The 18,048-nt window shown below is 43.5% G+C and overlaps 1 protein-coding gene across 2 annotated transcripts in view; it reads right to left on the bottom strand.

Moving 5' to 3' along the window:
• Window positions 1-18,048, bottom strand: part of N4BP2 (NEDD4 binding protein 2) — a 274,364-nt gene that overhangs the window by 139,961 nt on the left and 116,355 nt on the right. For both annotated transcript variants that reach the window (XM_030191320.1, XM_030191321.1), the window contains exon 6: window positions 1,553-1,629. In XM_030191320.1, coding sequence (XP_030047180.1) covers window positions 1,553-1,629 — 77 coding nt within the window. The remainder of the gene's footprint in view (window positions 1-1,552; window positions 1,630-18,048) is intronic.

Here is an 18,048-nt window from a genome sequence, read left to right as displayed (position 1 = left end):
ACCAGTTCCAGGCTGCAACCCCTTTTAAGCTAGTGATGTCACTGGTGATGTCAGCTAGTGACATCAGTTCAGCTTCACTGTTTCAGTCTGCAAGTAGGGTGACATGATCCATTGGTCTGGACTGATCCAGCAGGATGATAAGGAATGAGCTGTTTACTTGGATTCAAAAGGACCAGCAGAGTCACACTGCAAGGTTGTTCCTCATTGGCATGAAAAAGCACTGAAGGACTCAGCCTTTGCAGAAGTTCTTGTGGACCATAGTTCATCTGGGTAGTCCCTGTCAATTCTATAGAGCTGCAGAGAAACCAAATGTGTGCAAATACTGGATAAATATTCACTTCAGATACTCTGAAAATTTGGCCTGTTTGCAGATCTGAAGCACAGAACTCCTTACCCCAAAAGCTAGCGGAGTCATGGTGGATGAAGAGATTGGTTGGGGGGGAGGAAAAGACTGAAACAGGATTAAAGTTATATTTGTTGCCATTGTAGGTCCACCAGAGCAAGGTATAAACAGTGAAAAACCACAGCAGTTCAAGAGTTGCCTGTGTGTTTTCACTTACACGTGGGGCTGTGATGGGATATAAAATAGTGGTTGTCTCCTCTACAAAACATCAAGCTAAAAAAGTATATGGACATGCTTAATCCAAAAACTTCTACAGAGAGGAACTCAATTTGAAAGGAGCAAATGACATTTCACAGATAACAATGACTCTGAGAAAACAGCAGTCAGTCTGAATAAAAATAAAGGTTGTTGACATTCAGGGCCCTGTTTACTAAGATGCGCTATAGGCGTGCTACCTTTTTAGCGCGCGCTGATACAGACACCCATTATATTTCAATGGGTGTCTCTATCGTTAGCGTGCACTAAATTTTAGCTTAAAAAGTTTGTGTGGCTTAGTAAACAGGGCCCTCAGTCTTTTTGAATCCTCCAAAGAAAGAGCCATTTATTTATTTATTTATTTTATTGCATTTGTATCCCACATTTTCCCACCTATTTGCGGGCTCAGTGTGACTTACAATACATTGTAAATAATGGAAATGCAGTTTGTTACAATCAGTTATGGATTCCATTGTGAGAAGTTAAGCGAGACAAAGTCAAGGTGTCGTTAGGGAATAGGACAAGTAAAAGAACAATGGAAAGAGACAACGGGAAATTGGTAGGGTGATAGAACCTTAGCAAAAGAACATTCGGTATAACATTTTCTGTGAGTGAAGGTTTAAGTGTGATAAGATTACGGGGGATGAGAGTTCAGAAAAGAATGTATTGGTGTATTTCTGGAATAGTGAGTGTGGACTTCATGTGTATTGCTCCTTACAGTAAATTTTATCGAAGAGATGAGTCTTCAGTAGTTTGCGGAAGTTGGTTAGTTCGTGGATTGTTTTCAAGTTGCGTGGTAGTATATTCCAGAATTGCGTGCTTAAGTAAGAAAAGGTTGATGCGTGCAGCGCCTTGTATTTTATGCCTTTGCAATTAGGGAAGCTTTACCACTTTGGGGAAAGCCTGCACATATTTTATATTCTGTAATCCTTCGTAATTTATTTTTTTTTTTACCTTTCAAGTTCCTTTGGTTTAAACTTCCACCAGGTATCTGGCTCCCGAAACACTACTCTGTATCTGTGCTGCATGGCCTAAATATTGAAAAGAAAACAAACACAAAATCTTACATTTTAAGAGACCAATACCTGATAAACTAAAAAATATACATACATACATATTAAGAACACAAGAACATTATGAATTGCCTTACTGGGTCTGACAAAGTCCATCTAGCCCAGTATCCTGTTTCTAACAATGGCAAATCCAGGTCACAAGTACCTGGTAAAATCCCCAAAAGTAGCAACATTCCATGCTACTTACCCCAGGGATAGGCAATGGTTTCCCCCAATGGTTTACCTTCAAGAATTTGTTTAAACTTTTTTAAGATCAGGAGGAGTGGCCTAATGGTTAGTGCAGCTGGTTTTGATCCTGGCAACCTGGGTTCAATCCCACTGCAATCCCATTGTGACCTTAGGTAAGTCACTTAACCCTCCATTGCCCCAGGTACAAAAACTTAGACTGTGAGCCTTCTAGGGACAGAGAAAGTACCTGCATATAATGTGTACAGTGCTGCGTACGCTATAGAAATGATAAGTAGTAGTACATCTAGTAGCACTATAGAAATGATTAGTAGTAATAGTAGTAGTACTTTCACCATATCCTCTTACAATGAGTTACAGAGTTTAAGTATGTATTGAGTGAAAAAACCATTCCTTCTATATGTTTGAAATATACTAATATGTAACTTCATGGTGTAGTCTATCACCACTGATCACTCCCCCTTAGTTGCCTGCAGCAGACCTCTTATTTCCCTGTGGATGCACCACAGGCAGATTCCTAGAATATAGGCAGACAACCAATGAAAAGATACTATAAATTTGTTCTGTTGTGTCATGTTTTTCTTATGGGGGGAGATGGGGAAAGGGGAGGGCAGGGGTAAACAAAATTCACTCTCAAGGAAGCTGAGTGGAGTGCCTCAGTGCCTGGATCTGTTCATTACTTTCATGCATGAAATTGCAGAGCAGTAGAAGGAAAAAAAAGGTTATGTTTTCCTGTGGAATCCCCTGCCCCTTTACATTCGCTTAGAGCCCTTTTTAACTGCTTTCAAAAAAAGACCTGGCTATTTTGGCAGGCTTTCCAACGGGATTCTCTCATTTGGTGCATCACAACCTTTGGTGGTGCCTCGTCACCTTGTCTATTTCTTTTTTCTCTTCCTCCTTCCCTCTCTAGTACTCATATTTACTCTACCTCCATTTTTCCAGCTTGCCTCCCACTCCCATTCTCACGACCATCCCCCTCTCCTCCTCCTTTTCTATTTACTGCCTTTTCAAAGGAGTTCACTCAAGGCAGTGTACAGCAAGAATAAGTCAAACATAAGCAACTGACAATTACAGCTGTAAAAATGCTCAAATAACAATACCAAGTATGGCATAGTATACTATATTACTATATGGAGGAGTGGCCTAGTGGTTAGAGTGGTGGACTTTGGTCCTGGGGAACTGGGTTCGATTCCCACTGCAGGTACAGGCAGCTCCTTGTGACTCTGGGCAAGTCACTTAACCCTCCATTGCCCTGGGTACAAATAAATACCTAAAGCCGCATTGAGCCTGCCATGAGTGGGAAAGCACAGGGTACAAAAAAAAAAAAAACACAATAAAACATTTTAATAGATAGCATAGGGTGTAAGCAAAGATGGAACACATATTATACAAGAGAGAGTAACAGGAGTTAGAAAATAAAGGAACTGATTTAAAGGAAGTTGAACATGAGGTCAGAAATGTGACTGAATATCTTAGCTAGGGTAAGAGTGGATAAACAAGTGTGTGTGACTAGCAATTACTTCTTTCTTCCATTAAAGGTCTGGTTAAAGAGCCAAGCTTTCATCTGCTTCCTTTAGTCGATATTCTTGTGTTAAGCAAAGTCTTTCAGGGAGTGCATTCCTCAGTTTGGGGGCTACTCTCGAGAAGACTGACGGGCACTGGTGTGCTGGAGCCGGCTCGCACCAGCTCGCAAGAGCCGGTTGTTAAACTTTCTTCCGGCTTGCGAGACGGTTGTTGAAAATTGCGAGCCGGCTCTGGCTCTCCTCCCTCCCTCCGGATCCGCCTCACTGCCCGCTTGTTTATTGAATTCTTCGGGGCAGGCAGTCTTGCCTGCCCGCTTCCAGCGCTGACTGTCCTCCCCTGATGGTTCGCGTTTTTAAAATGGCCGTCGAGACTTCCAGAGGCGGTCTCGCGAGATCTCGGTGGCCATTTTGAAGCGCGAATCGGCAGCGGGGGACAGTCAGCACTGGAAGCGGGCAGGCAAGACTGCCTGCCCTGTAGAATTCAAAGAACAAGTGGGCGGTGAGGGACCAGATTGGAGGGACGGAGGGAGGAGAAGAATTCGCCAAACAACTCAAGAGGGGGGTGGCAGGGGGGAAGGGAGTCGCTGCTGGGCATGGGTGGATGGAGGGGGTCGCTGGGTATGGGTGCATGCAGGGGAGAGGAGGGTCACTGCTGGACATGGGTGGATGGAGCCTGGAGGACAGGGGAAAGGAGGGTCACTGCTGGACATGGGTGCATGCAGGGCAGGGGAGAGGAGGGTCACTGCTGGACATGGGTGCATGCAGGGGAGGGGAGAGGAGGGGAGAGAGAAGAAATGCTGGACATGGATGGAGGGGAGAGAAGAGTGAGGAAGGAGATGAGATGAGGGAAAAAGAAGAGAGGAGAAAAACTGCACATGGATGAAGAAAATAAGCAGAAGCTGAGGACCAGAAATGAAGAAGAAAGGAGGAAAGGAAAGAAATAAATGGAAAGGAAGCCCTGGAAACGGAGTTAAGAGGACAGATAGCAGCAGAATCGGATACTGGGCCAGCATGATCAGAAAAACAGTCACCAGACAACAAAGGTAGAAAAAAAAATCATTTTATTTTCATTATAGTGTTTGGAATATGTTCACTTTGAGAATCAGGTGCTCAACATTAAAAGTTTATATTTATTTACTTATATATGGCATTTTATCCAACATGAAACATGAATTAGATTGGAACCTGTGATCATTTAATTTTTTTTTCCTGGAGAGAGTAATGCATTGCCACCCCCCCCCCCCCCCCCCCCCCCCCGGCTATAGCCAGCTCTGCAATTTTTTTTTTTTTGGGGGGGGGGCGCAGAGGTGGACGGGTGGTGCAGAGGTGGACCGGGGAGAGAGCCTGTTGTTAAAAATTTACCAGCACACCACTGCTGACGGGTATCACAATCGCAAGATGTCCTTTGGAGTAGGTGTTGTTAGGGATACTCCTTGGGAGGAACTTAATGATCTTGGAGGTGTGTAGAGGGAGATCCTGTTCTTCAAGTACTCTGGGCCATTTCCTTTAAGGGCCTTGAAGGTCAGAGTTTTAAATTTAGCCCTGTATTGTACTGGTAGCCAGTGAAGGATTTGTAAAAGTGGTGTAATGTGGTTGTGTTGCTTACAACCTTTAGTCTTGCTGCAGCATTCTGAATCAATTGGAGCTGGTACAGATCCTTTGTAGTCAGACCAGGGTGGAGTGCATTACAGTACTTGATGTTATCGTGGCCTGCACAACTGTGACAAGCCTTCTCAACATAAGAGAGGCAGCGTAGTAGTCGCACATTATAGAAGCAGCTCTTGAAGGTTGCTTGGATTTGGGGGATCAGCTAAGTGTTTAATCTAGCTGTTTTCCAAGGTTCATGACTTGTGATTAGAGAGGGAATTTGTATTTCCCCCCAAAAGATTGTGATGTCCGGTATGTGCCCACTTGTGCTAGGAACCCATAGAGGCTTGGTTTTATGTGGGTTCATGCAAAGTTTGTTGTTTGAGCCCATTCTTGAATTGATGTTAAATAGGTAGTCAATTTATTCAGGGCTGTGGATCAGTCAGGTTCAACGGATATGAGTAGCTGCACAAAATCCACGTAGATGTAGAACTGAGTGTCCATCGACTGAATCAGATCGACTAGTGGCTTGAAGTAGATATGGAACAGGTGGCAGTATCAATCCTTGTGGTACTCCACGGGTCAGTGCCCATGGTAGCAATGAGGGGCTGAAAAACAGTATAGACTGTTGTCTGTCTGATAGGATCTGAACCAAGCAAGTACTGTTCCATTGATAGCTGTTTCGGCCAGTCATGCTAACATGATATCATGATCCACAATGTCAAAAGCTGCTGAGAAATCTAGCAGTTACTAACACTGAGGTAAATCCCCTGTCTTTGTCCTGTGAAGATCATCTAGTAGGGATACAAGGACTGCTTCTGTTCCATAACCGGGTCTAAATCCAGACTGACATGTATCTAGTTAGTTTCTCTCTTCTAGCAAATCAATGAGTTAAACACAAAATGTTTATTCTATAAGTTTTCCAAGCAATGGGATGTTAAATACTGACCGGTCAAGGGATGTTCTTCTTTTGCAAAGGACGCACTACTGCCCTTTTTAATGCTGTTGGTAATTGCCCATTAGAAAGAGAGGAGTTCGCAAGTTTTGTGGCACCTTTATGAGGCCCCTGCTTGCCTGCTGCACTATCTTTGATGGGCAGGGGTTGAGGGAACAGGTACTTGGTCGAAGGCTTCTTAAGATTTTATCAAGCCTCTCCTATGTTATTGGGTTAAAAGAGCTCCATATGTCTGTGTCAGGAGGGGGTAAAGTTTGTGCACTCCTGGTTAGCTGATTGGAGACTGGGTAAGACTGCCTGTAAATCCTAGCAAAGACCTGTCAAACTCAGGGGCTGGAAGTCCACGGGACCACAAGACTTCAACCACCCCCGCCCTGAGCCAAGCGTAACAGGTACTGGAGGTCCCCCCAACCTCCCCAAACACAAGTTCGGCGGGGCTAGAGATCCGCTGGGGTCTCCACCCCCCCCCCCCCCCCAGCATCCCTCAGAAGTCCCTGGTGGCTTAGTGGGCCACGAGTCAATCCCCTCCACCTGGTGGTCGAGCAGCCCTTCCCCACCCCACCCCTACTTTCAGGTGGAGGAGGGAAGTGGCTTCCGTCCTCTTCCATCGGCGCCGCTTCGAACATGGCGGCTCCCAGTCCTGCGCATCCGGGGATGCGCTGGGCAGGGCTTCACACCATATAATGAAGTGTGAAACCCCGCCCAGCACATCCTAGGATGCACTGGGCAGGGCTGGGTTCCACCATTTTCAAGTGCCGATGGAAGAGAGAAGCCACCTCCCCCTTCCAACTGAAGGTAGGGGTGGAGAAGGGCCACTAGACCACCAGGTGGGGGGGATTGACTCACGGCCCACAGGGCCACCAGGGATGTCTGAGGGATGCTGGGGGGGGTTAGAGACCTGCAAGATCTCCAACCCTCTCCCAAACCTGTGTCACGGGGGGGAGGGGGGGTCGGGGAGACCAGAGGTCCGCCGGACCTCCAGCCCCCTGTCGCTGGAGGGGGCTCTGGTCGGGGTTTCTGCTGGGGGGGGGGGGGCTACTGAGGGGAATGGGGACCTGCTAGCATACAAATGCATGCTGGACAGGGCTCACCATTCCTCACCAATGGTCTGTAAACCCTAACATCAGCTCCAAGCTGGCACAGGGTTTGCCACAGCCAGCGAGCGCTGGTCACTGATCATTGGGGATGAATAGCTTTAGCATGCATTTGAATGCTACTTGCAGTAAGAGCCCTGTTTTGCATGCATTTCCATGCTTGTTGCATTCAGAGCCCACGAGCGAGTAGTTCCATGCACTCGGGCGCTCTGATCATGGGGCAGTAGCAAACGCTAGTATGGCGCTAACAGTCTCTAGTGCCTGCATTTGCTTCTGATCATCGGCCCATGAGAAAATAGATCTTTTAAAGTTGAAAAGTGGATATCAAAGGCTTTCAATAACAGAGAATCCAATGATTGTACTTTGCACTTATGTGTGAATTTCTTTGGAGACTCAGGAGCCGATGCTCAAAAGCCCCATTAAAAGCCATGTGCTTTTAGATCCACAAGTTATTGATTTTTAAATAGTAAGCAAGGTTCAAAGAAAATCGCATGCAAATGAGATTCACATAAATTAAGAAAAGCACCTAGCACCTAAATTATGCGCAGAACAGTCTCTCGGTAAGTGTCCATGTTCTGCGCATGCCCAGGAATCCCACTGCTGTACTCTCTCCGTTCCCCTGCAGTACTTGCTGACTCCACTGTCCCCGTCTCCTTTTCCCTGCAGAACTCTGATGCTGGCTCCACTTTCCTCCTGCACCTTAATTGCCTTCCCTGGTGATTTCACTCGGGAACCTCCTCCTCGCTGAAAGCCCCCCCCCCCAATGACATCACAGGGGCTTCCCCCACCTGATTGGCTGACTGCTCATTTCTGGCCCCTAAGCTGTTCTCTGCTCTTCCACATTGGTTTGCTATTGAAAAAAAAATCTCTTACTTGCTGAAAGCCTCCCAACTGACATCACAGGGGTTTTCCCCAGTCAATTGGCTGCCTGCTTGTTTCTCCGCCCCTCTAAGCTATTCTCTGCTCTCAAGACAAGTTTTGTTATTGATTAAAGAGGTTTAATATGACAGGAGACGGCATGATGTCAAAAGGCTGAACCCTTTCCTTGCGCAGCCGCCACACTGGTACTTCCAAAACACCGGAGGAGCTAGCGAGATAGAGTCACTCATCTCCCACAACATTCCTGCAAAGCAAGGCGGCTATCAGCTGCTGTATCCACGTTGTCATTGTTATTTTATGTTAGTTACTAGTAAAAAAGGCCCGTTTCTCACACAAATGAAACAGGAGCTAGCAAGGTTATCATGTAATGGCGATTATGTTTTTAAGGGAACCGTTAGGAGAAATGTTCTGTCATGATAAGTAATAATTGGGAAGGGTGCAGCACTGTGCACCAGGCAGCCCTGCGATTGGGGGGGCAGCAGCCAGGGGATGGTCACGGTTGGGCTGGAGAAACTTAGCCTCCCCAAGCCTCTTATACGGGGCGAATATGACTGTCCTCCCAACCCATCCATGTCCATCAATTCTCCTCTGCCCTGCCTTTCATGTCCCGTGATTCTCTCCTCTTGACATCATCTCGCCTCCAGCGTTCCCCTTCCCCATCATTGTTCCGCCCTCTGACATCATTACGTTTTGACACGAGGGTGGGGCAATGAGTGGAAATGGATGTTACGAACCCAGGCATCCATCCACTCTACCAAAACCCTCATCCACACTCTTGTCACCTCTCGTTTAGACTACTGCAATCTGCTTCTTGCTGGCCTCCCACTTAGTCACCTCTCCCCTCTCCAGTCAGTTAAAACTCTGCTGCCCGTCTCGTCTTCCGCCAGGGTCGCTTTACTCATACTACCCCTCTCCTCAAGACCCTTCACTGGCTCCCTATCCGTTTTCGCATCCTGTTCAAACTTCTTCTACTAACCTATAAATGTACTCACTCTGCTGCTCCCCAGTATCTCTCCACACTCGTCCTTCCCTACACCCCTTCCCAGTGCACTCCGCTCCATGGATAAATCCTTCTTATCTGTTCCCTTCTCCACTACTGCCAACTCCAGACTTCGCGCCTTCTGTCTCGCTGCACCCTACGCCTGGAATAAACTTCCTGAGCCCCTACGTCTTGCCCCATCCTTGGCCACCTTTAAATCTAGACTGAAAGCCCACCTCTTTAACATTGCTTTTGACTCGTAACCACTCGCCTCCACCTACCCTCCTCTCTTCCTTCCCATTCACATTAATTGATTTGATTACTTTATTTATTTTTTGTCTATTAGATTGTAAGCTCTTTGAGCAGGGACTGTCTTTCTTCTATGTTTGTGCAGCGCTGCGTACGCCTTGTAGCGCTATAGAAATGCTAAATAGTAGTAGTAGTAGTAGTAGAATGTTGGAGGTGCAAATTATTATATAGGATAAAGGATAGCAAAACGATTTCCTGAGGGCAGAACAAAAAAACGTCCAGAATTAGACAGTCTTTAAAAGCATCTAGGATAAGGCTAAACCTATCTTTAAACTCATTTGTTATTTGCTGAGTTTCTTTAATTGTTCTACAGTGGTCTGAATTGGAAGGGTGGGGATTGGGTAGGGTAAGGGGCCTTCAAATGAGGATCTTCTATTGACAGGGATCCTAGAGGACCTGTGCCAGAGAGCCCAGTGAGCTGACAGCCAGTAGGCTAAAGCGTAGGGCAAGAAATCATAACTGCTCTCTGCTCTACTGGGACCAGTCCTAGGTACACAGGTCATAGACTGCCACCCAAGGGGGTCAGGCCTACCTAACCTACACAGAACTAGCCCAACCTCACCATCTGCTGGAGGTAGAGAAATACTAAAGGATTCCAGCATACACCTGCCCATATAACGGTGATATTTCTGAAACAGTTCAGGTACTCGACCTTCATCTACTGGTTGGGAAAGGACACCTCACAGGAATGGACCAGTCTCGGTACATGAAAAGGAAAGTTTACTAGGTAATAACATTCAGTGGGTTGTGTATGAACATAGTAACATAGTAGATGACGGCAGAAAAAGACCTGCACGGTCCATTCAGTCTGCCCAACAAGATAAACTCACATGTGCTACTTTTTGTGTATACCTTACCTTGATTTGTACCTGTCCTTTTCAGGGCACAGACTGTATAAGTCTGCCCAGCACTATCCCCGCCTCCCAACCACCAGCCCCGCCTCCCACCACCGGTTCTGGCACAGACCGTATAAGTCTGCCCAGCACTATCCCCGCCTCCCACCACTGGCTCTGGCACAGACCGTATAAGTCTGCCCAGCACCATCTCCGTCTCCCACCACCGGCTTTGCCACCCAATCTCGTCTAAGCTCTTTAGGATCCATTCCTTCTGAGCAGGATTCCTTTATGTTTATCCCACGCATGTTTGAATTCCGTTACCGTTTTCGTTTCCACCACCTCCCGTGGGAGGGCATTCCAAGCATCCACTACTCTCTCTGTGAAAAAATACTTCCTGACATTTTTCTTGAGTCTGCCCCCCTTCAATCTCATTTCATGTCCTCTCGTTCTACTGCCTTCGCATCTCCGGAAAAGGTTAGTTTGCAGATTAATACCTTTCAAATATTTGAACATCTGTATCATATCACCCCTGTTTCTCCTTTCCTCCAGAGTATACTTGTTCAGGTTCGCAAGTCTCTCCTCATACGTCTTGTAACGCAAATCCCATATCATTCTCGTAGCTTTCCTTTGCACCGCTTCAATTCTTTTTACATCCTTAACAAGATACGGCCTCTAGAACTAAACACAATACTCCAGGTGGGGCCTCACCAACGACTTATACAGGGGCATCAACACCCCCTTTCTTCTGCGGGTCACACCTCTCTCTATACAGCCTAACAACCTTCTAGCTAGGGCCACCGCCTTGTCACACTGTTTCGTCGCCTTCAAATCCTCAGATACTATCACCCCAAGATCCCTCTCCCCATCCGTACCTATCAGACTCTCCCCGCCTAACACATACGTCTCCCGTGGATTTCTACTCCCTAAGTGCATCACTTTGCAATTCTTCGCATTGAATTTTAATTGCCAAACCTTAGACCATTCTTCTAGCTTCTGTAGGTCCTTTTTCATGTTTTCCACTCCCTCCGGGGTGTCCACTCTGTTACAGATCTTAGTATCATCCGCAAATAGGCAAACTTTACCTTCTAACTCTTCGGCAATGTCACTCACAAATATATTGAACAGAATCGGCCCCAGCACCGATCCTTGAGGCACACCACTACTTACCTTTCGCTCCGAGCGAATTCCATTCACCACCACCCTCTGGCGTCTGTCCGTCAACCAGTTCCTAATCCAGTTCACCACTTCGGGTCCTATCTTCAGCCCATCCAGTTTATTTAAGAGCCTCCTGTGGGGAACCGTGTCAAAAGCTTTGCTGAAATCTAAGTAGATTACGTCCCTAGCTCGTCCCTGATTCAATTCTCCTGTCACCCAATCAAAGAATTCAATGAGATTTGTTTGGCACGATTTCCCTTTGGTAAAACCATGTTGTCTCGGATCTTGCAACTTATTGGCTTCCAAGAAATTCACTATCCTTTCCTTCAGCATCGCTTCCATTACTTTTCCAATAACCGAAGTGAGGCTTACCGGCCTGTAGTTTCCAGCTTCTTCCCTATCACCACTTTTGTGAAGAGGGACCACATCTGCCATTCTCCAATCCCTCGGAACCTCTCCTGTCTGCAAGGATATATTAAACAAATCTTTAAGAAGACCCGCCAGAACCTCTCTGAGCTCCCTCAATATCCTAGGGTGTATCCCATCCCATGGCTTTGTCCACCTTTATCTCTTCCGTGAACGGTGCTCTATCCACTTCAATCTCATTTGTACTTTTTCCAGTCCATCGTGGTCCTTCTCCAGGATTTTCTTCCGTGAAAACAGAAGTATCTATTTAGCAAATTTGCTTTTTCTTCATCATTATCCACATAGCGGTTCGCAGTATTTCTGGAACGCCAACTCTTTAGCATTTATTTTCTCAGCCACTTGCTTGGAGAACCATATCGGTTTCCTTTTTCTCTTGCTTTTATTTACTTTCCTTACATAAAGGTTTGTGGCTCTATTTATAGCTTCTTTCAGCCTGGACCACTGTCCTTCCACTTCTTGTATTTCCTCCCATCCCATCAGCTCCTTCCTCAGGCATTCCCCCATTTTACTAAAGTCAGCATGCTTGAAATCCAGGACTTTGAGTTTTGAGTGGCCACCCTCCTCTTCAGCCGTCATATCAAACCAAACCGTTGGTGGTCACTGCTGCCCAGGTGGGCACCCACTCGGACATTTGACACATTATCCCCATTTGTGAGTACCAGATCTAGCGTCGCTCCCTCCCTCATGGGTTCTGTCACCATTTGTCTGAGCAAAGCACTTTGAAAAGCATCCACGATCTCTCTACTTCTTTCCGATTCCACAGACGGAACCTTCCAATCTACATCCGGCAGATTGAAATCTCCCAACAACAGCACCTCTCTTTTCTTCCCCAACTTTTGAATAACAGCGATCAGATCTTTATCTAGTTCCTCCAATTGTGTCGGGGGTCTGTAGACAACACCCACATGGACAGAGGTTATATCCTCTCTTTTTAAGGTGATCCATATTGCTTCTTCCTTTCCCCAGTTCCCTGTCATTCCAGTCGCTGTGATATCATTTCTCACATACAGAGCTACTCCTCCACCTTTACGCCGCTCTCTATCCTTCCTAAAAAGATTATAGGAAGGATAGACAACAAACAGGTCTGCATTTATTTTCATATATTATCCATACCTGATATCTCCTATAATTATTAGCCTTAATCCGGCAAAAGGATGAACAGAACTGTAGTTTCATTCTGTTTTTTACAATTTTATACTGTTATTTATTTCATGGTCCAATTTAGAGTTTCTTTAATTTCATCTTATTATTCTCAAGTGATTTACAGTTTCTTTGGATGTTTATCTTGTCAATACATGGTTTTTATGTCTCCGTTTAAAAAAAAAAAAAACACACCTTATTGTTTTATTAGTCATTACCATTTATATGATTGTTCTAAGTTTTATACATTTTTGTAACTGTTCTAGGTTCTATTTATTTGAATGTATTATAATTGTATACCTCTCTTGACTTGTAGACTCCTGAAGCTGGTGTTTTTCGCCGAAACACAGCTCTGTGTCAAGTCTTTTTTTAATTTTCATCTAATTAAAAATTTTATTACTTGTACCCATGGTGTCTTGGGAGTGTCGTGTTGATCTCACTACTTTTTTTGCTGTTCTTCTAAGACTGTGAAGAAGAGCAGCCTGCTGTGTCTGTTCCTCCAGGTCCTCCCCAGCCTCCAAGGGGGGCCCGGCGCCAGTTTTCTCTCTCCTGCTCCTGTCAGGACACAATCACCCGGGTCCAGTCAGGAGCAGTAGAGAGAGAGAGAGACCCCTCCCCCCCCCGGTGCTGGGCCCTCCCTGGAGGCCTAGGCAAATTTGACCCCTCCTCCCCTAAGCGATCGTGTATTGAGACACAGCACTATAAAGATAAGTGCTCATATATTATGACTGTAATTGCATGGCACCAATGTGTTGAAGATTTATTTGAATGTGAGAGTTTTTGCTCTATTTTGTTCATTTTTGGAGTGGAGGTTTTTTGACCCATGATTAATGTTTTAACTGTGTGCGTGTGGATTCACTGATGCAGCGGTCCTGTTTTTGTGTCGTTGTTTGCCACAGTTGTATGAGGCCTTTTTGCTCCTTTATTTTTTCAAAAAAAGTGGGAGCGCTAGTATTTTGATTCACTGGATGTTTTGTTATCCTCGTGATTCATGGAGTGAATCTGATCTGAGTGTGATTTTTAATTAACAAAAGGACTGAAATGTATTCTTTAAGGAACTGTAATTTTTTAATGTACCTTTTTGGCAATTATGCCAAACGAATGGCATATCCTAGATGATGTATTTCTGAAAAACAAGATTTTTTTGTGCTTTGAGCTGAGAAACTGTATATAAATGCCTGGTCTGAAAGGCAAAGGGAGCACTGACAGTCCTGGGTCTCTGGAGAGCCAGAGACTTAGTAAGTGCGTCGTTTGTTGTTTTTCCCTTTTGCTTATGTATCCAATTCCCCCCCCCACCCCCCGCTTATTCTTGCTAAGAAACTAGTTTCTGCTTTGCTGCTAATTTTGTAAGAATAAACAGTTGCTAACGTGATAAGACTGTTTCGCTTGTAGTTATTTTTTTTTTGTGGTTGCCCAGGTAATTGGCAATTTATCACAGGAGCGTTTTAAAAATGCAGCATTTCCTGACAGGAAGCCAATGCAAAGCACAGAGAAGAGTCAAAAGTAGAAGTTGAAGGTTGCAGAGAAAATCATTTTTTGTTGTTGTTGTTTTCACAATTGAATTACTGCAATATTGTTTATATACGTTGCTGTAAATCAGTGAAAAAAATTTGCCTTTCAAGCTGCTAAATTGGGAAAAGAGGTATGCGAGATTTCACAGATTTCTTACAGCTATTTAGATTTTAGGAGGGGGGATGAAACCGATTCTCTTTCATTGATACGTGCTGAACAAAGAATAGCATCACTTTAGTTTTTATATTTTTTGTTATAGAAGATCACTGTAAATCCCAGATATTGTTCTGGCCTCTTTCAGTTTGTAATCCACTTAAAACTGTGAAGGTAATAGCGGAATATAAATCCTGATGTGTTATGCTTTGTTTCACCTACATCTATTGATCTATCTATTGATCTATCTATTTATTTATTTATTATTATTTTTATTATTTATTGCATTTGTACCCCACATTTTCCCACCTATTTGCAGGCCCAATGTGGCTTACAAGCACCTGTTACGGCATCGCCATTCCAGGAGATAGATACAGTTGGTGTTACAAACAAGATTCTGGATGAGAAAAAAAGGCTTAGGCTAAGTTATAGAAGGATAAAATCAGAATAGGTCGGGGTGGTGAAGTGTAATAATTTGTTATGGATTCCTATTGTAGGCCTTGAGATTGTAAGATAAGTAACATTAATTAGAAGTCGATCAACAATTATATTTAAACTGCATGTTTATGAGTTTAAGAAAAATAAGCTGTTAAAAAAAATAAACATAACCTAGTACAGAGTGTGATAAAATAGGAAGCACATTATTTTAAGAAAAAGTCAAACAAACTGAATCATAGTCTAAATGAGTGTTTCAGTTTTCAGGAGTAGGATATGTGTGAGCTTAATTTATGGGGATTTATTAACCACTTTTATTATGTCACACTGTTTCGTCGCCTTCAGATCCTCAGATACTATCACCCCAAGATCCCTCTCCCCCTCAGTACATATCAGACTCTCACCGCCTAACACATAAGTCTCTCGTGGGTTTCTACTCCCTAAGTGCTCTGCTCTGCCTTCTGTTGCTAGTTATTTTTTTCCCACCATCTATCCTGTCTCCTCTGCACTGTCTTTCAGTTGTGTATGAAGTATGTGTATGAAGTATGTCACCAAGCAACAAAATACATATTCGTACACAAAAACAATAACGCAAAATGACCTGTGCATTAAGTGATTTATCCCCACAACCAGGGTACATGCGAAGGATAGGGAAATGCTCTATGCTAGGGTTGGCCAACTCCAATCCTCATGAGCCACAAGACAGACTTTGGTTTTCAGGATATCCACATTCAATATACATGCGCTATGTCTCTCGCACATAGAAATTTTCTAACCACAACTATGATTTATCATTGCATCTATCAAACACCTTAGGAACAGAAAATTTTTGAAGATATTAAAGAACATATAAACATTTAAATTCTCTTTCCAATTACTGTTAATGCAAACAACTGTCTTTAGTACTTTTGTGATCATGCTTTTATTCTTGTTGTACTGCAGCTCCTACTTTTTCCTGCCAGTTTGCAAGAAAATGGCTGCCAAGGATCTAGAACAAGATATTACAGCATGAGATTTGGATAGACACAAAGCAAACGTTAATGACATGTAGATTCTTTTCAGTGTCTTGGGATTTCTCTTAAACCAATGGTTTTCAACCCAGTCCTCAGGGACTACCTGTAGTTCTTTTCTGCCTCTATTCCTATTAGTCTGTAAACTGTTCTGATTGCCAACTTGAAGGGTTATATAATCAAGAAATTGAATAAACAAACATACATAAACATTAAGTTGGAGTAACCGTGACACAAAAAAGACTATACTGCCAGCAGAACACCGGCTCAGCATTGGATTCACTGGAATACTGCATGTCGACATGTGACGCCCAGAGCTTCTTTGCCACACCTTAGGTACGGTCTGATATCTACTCACAGAATTACAGATGCATGCAGAAGTCTCCCAATGAAAGCAATGGGAGTACAGTTATCAGAATTCGATAAAGGCCTGGGAGATACAGAGAATCTTCAATGGTGGGGAAGCAAAGGTAAAACTGCAGATTATGTTGCCTTCAAAGTATTCAAGTAGCAAGAGAAAATGGGTCAACTAGAAGGAGCCTGAACTTGTTTTGTCATATCCTGTTTCCAGCTGCCCAACTCTCCCTCTCAGTCCATTATTCAAAAGCCAAAACACAATGCAAAAAGAAAAAACCCTCCAAAGATCTGTTTGACTACTGAAAAACTGTCCAAAAATGTAAATTTTCCCAGTTCCAGTAATTATACACCAACTGCAGACAATTGCTGCAATTGTCTTTATGTTTTGCTGTCATGGTTTTATCTTATTAAATATGCTCATTTTATTGTACTATACACTTCACAAATTTTTTATTGTTTTTTTTTTTAATTTTATTTATCATTTTACTTAATTACAGTCACATTTATCACATAAATGTAAGGAAATACAGAAATTAATATAAAAAGGAAAACATTTTCTCTCAACAATATATATTTACATAATTGTCCACAATTGGAAGATCCAAGATCAGGAAAACAATCTTAAAGAAAATAAGAAAAACTCAAAATGGTTAATCTTACACTTCACATTTTCTGAGGGAGGAAGGTTAATCGGTTATTGCAGCCGGTACAGTGGTAACTGAAGGAAGTTGCTGCAGAGGATTCTTCATCTGTTTCCACAAACTCTATAATTTCTTAGGTTCAAACAAATAAGTAATAAGGAAAATAAAACACTTACAAGGGAATCGTGCTAGGAAGGTCCCACCTGGGGCAATGATTCCTGGCTGAAAAGCCAAGACTTCACACCTCCCAGTCTGCGATTCCGTGATGTGTCAGGAAATATATTTATCTTTGATCCCAAAAAACTAATCAACCATATATCGGAAATACAATTTCAAAACGTTGTTCCTATCTAATCAAAGACAAAAGTCACTAATAATATATCTATAACTTCTGAATTTTCCAAAATGTCAGTTAAACACATCTCTTTTTTCTGAAAGAAGATTTTAAAGGAAATATAATTTTAGTCACCAAAAGGTGGCTATCTGAAGGTATTAGCAAAGTATCGGAGAAATATTTCTTCAAGAATTCAGTAGCTAATATATAGGATATTATAGGTAAATTTATCATTCTCAAGTTATTTTCCCTTAATTGGTTCTCCAGAAATTCCAGTTTTTACAAGAAAAATAACTATTCTTCATTACCAAATTATCTAATTTTCATAGAGAAGCCATTTCCGTAATCAAAGTCTCTTTTTATAACTTGGACTTCCACTTTGTTAGATAAGTATTAATATAAATTATTTAACTCACATAGTGAAAAATTTTAAACATCTGAAGAAGACAGTTATTCACATTCTGCTGCAGTTCCTATAGTATGTCCTTTATGACATTATTGGCTTCACCAAGTCCAATTTCTTCACAGAAACCACTCCAGATATCTTCGGGGGGGAAGAGCTCACTCTCCAATCCCCCAGTTGGTTTATTATCCGGAGTCGATGCTGCACCAGGATCTCCTCGGGTCACATGAAAATCCTAACCCACTTCGGGTGTTTCCATTATTGACCTCCATAGCGAAGCACTAATATTTCCGGGTCTTGGAGGGGTCGTGCCAACAGGGGGACTCAAAGTCACTCCCTCCACTGAGATTCGGCAATAAAGCCTTGCTGTTCCCCGAAGCAAGAACCGATATCCCCGACGTTATGACCCCGAATCTCTCCAAAATAGACTGAGAAGTGGTGGGAACCCCAGCCGTGTTCGAGG

Source organism: Microcaecilia unicolor, chromosome 2 (genome assembly GCF_901765095.1).
Source record: "Microcaecilia unicolor chromosome 2, aMicUni1.1, whole genome shotgun sequence".
Taxonomy (NCBI): domain Eukaryota; kingdom Metazoa; phylum Chordata; class Amphibia; order Gymnophiona; family Siphonopidae; genus Microcaecilia; species Microcaecilia unicolor.
The sequence above is the reverse complement of the archived record's forward strand: the minus strand, read 5'-3'. Positions and strand labels throughout refer to the sequence as shown.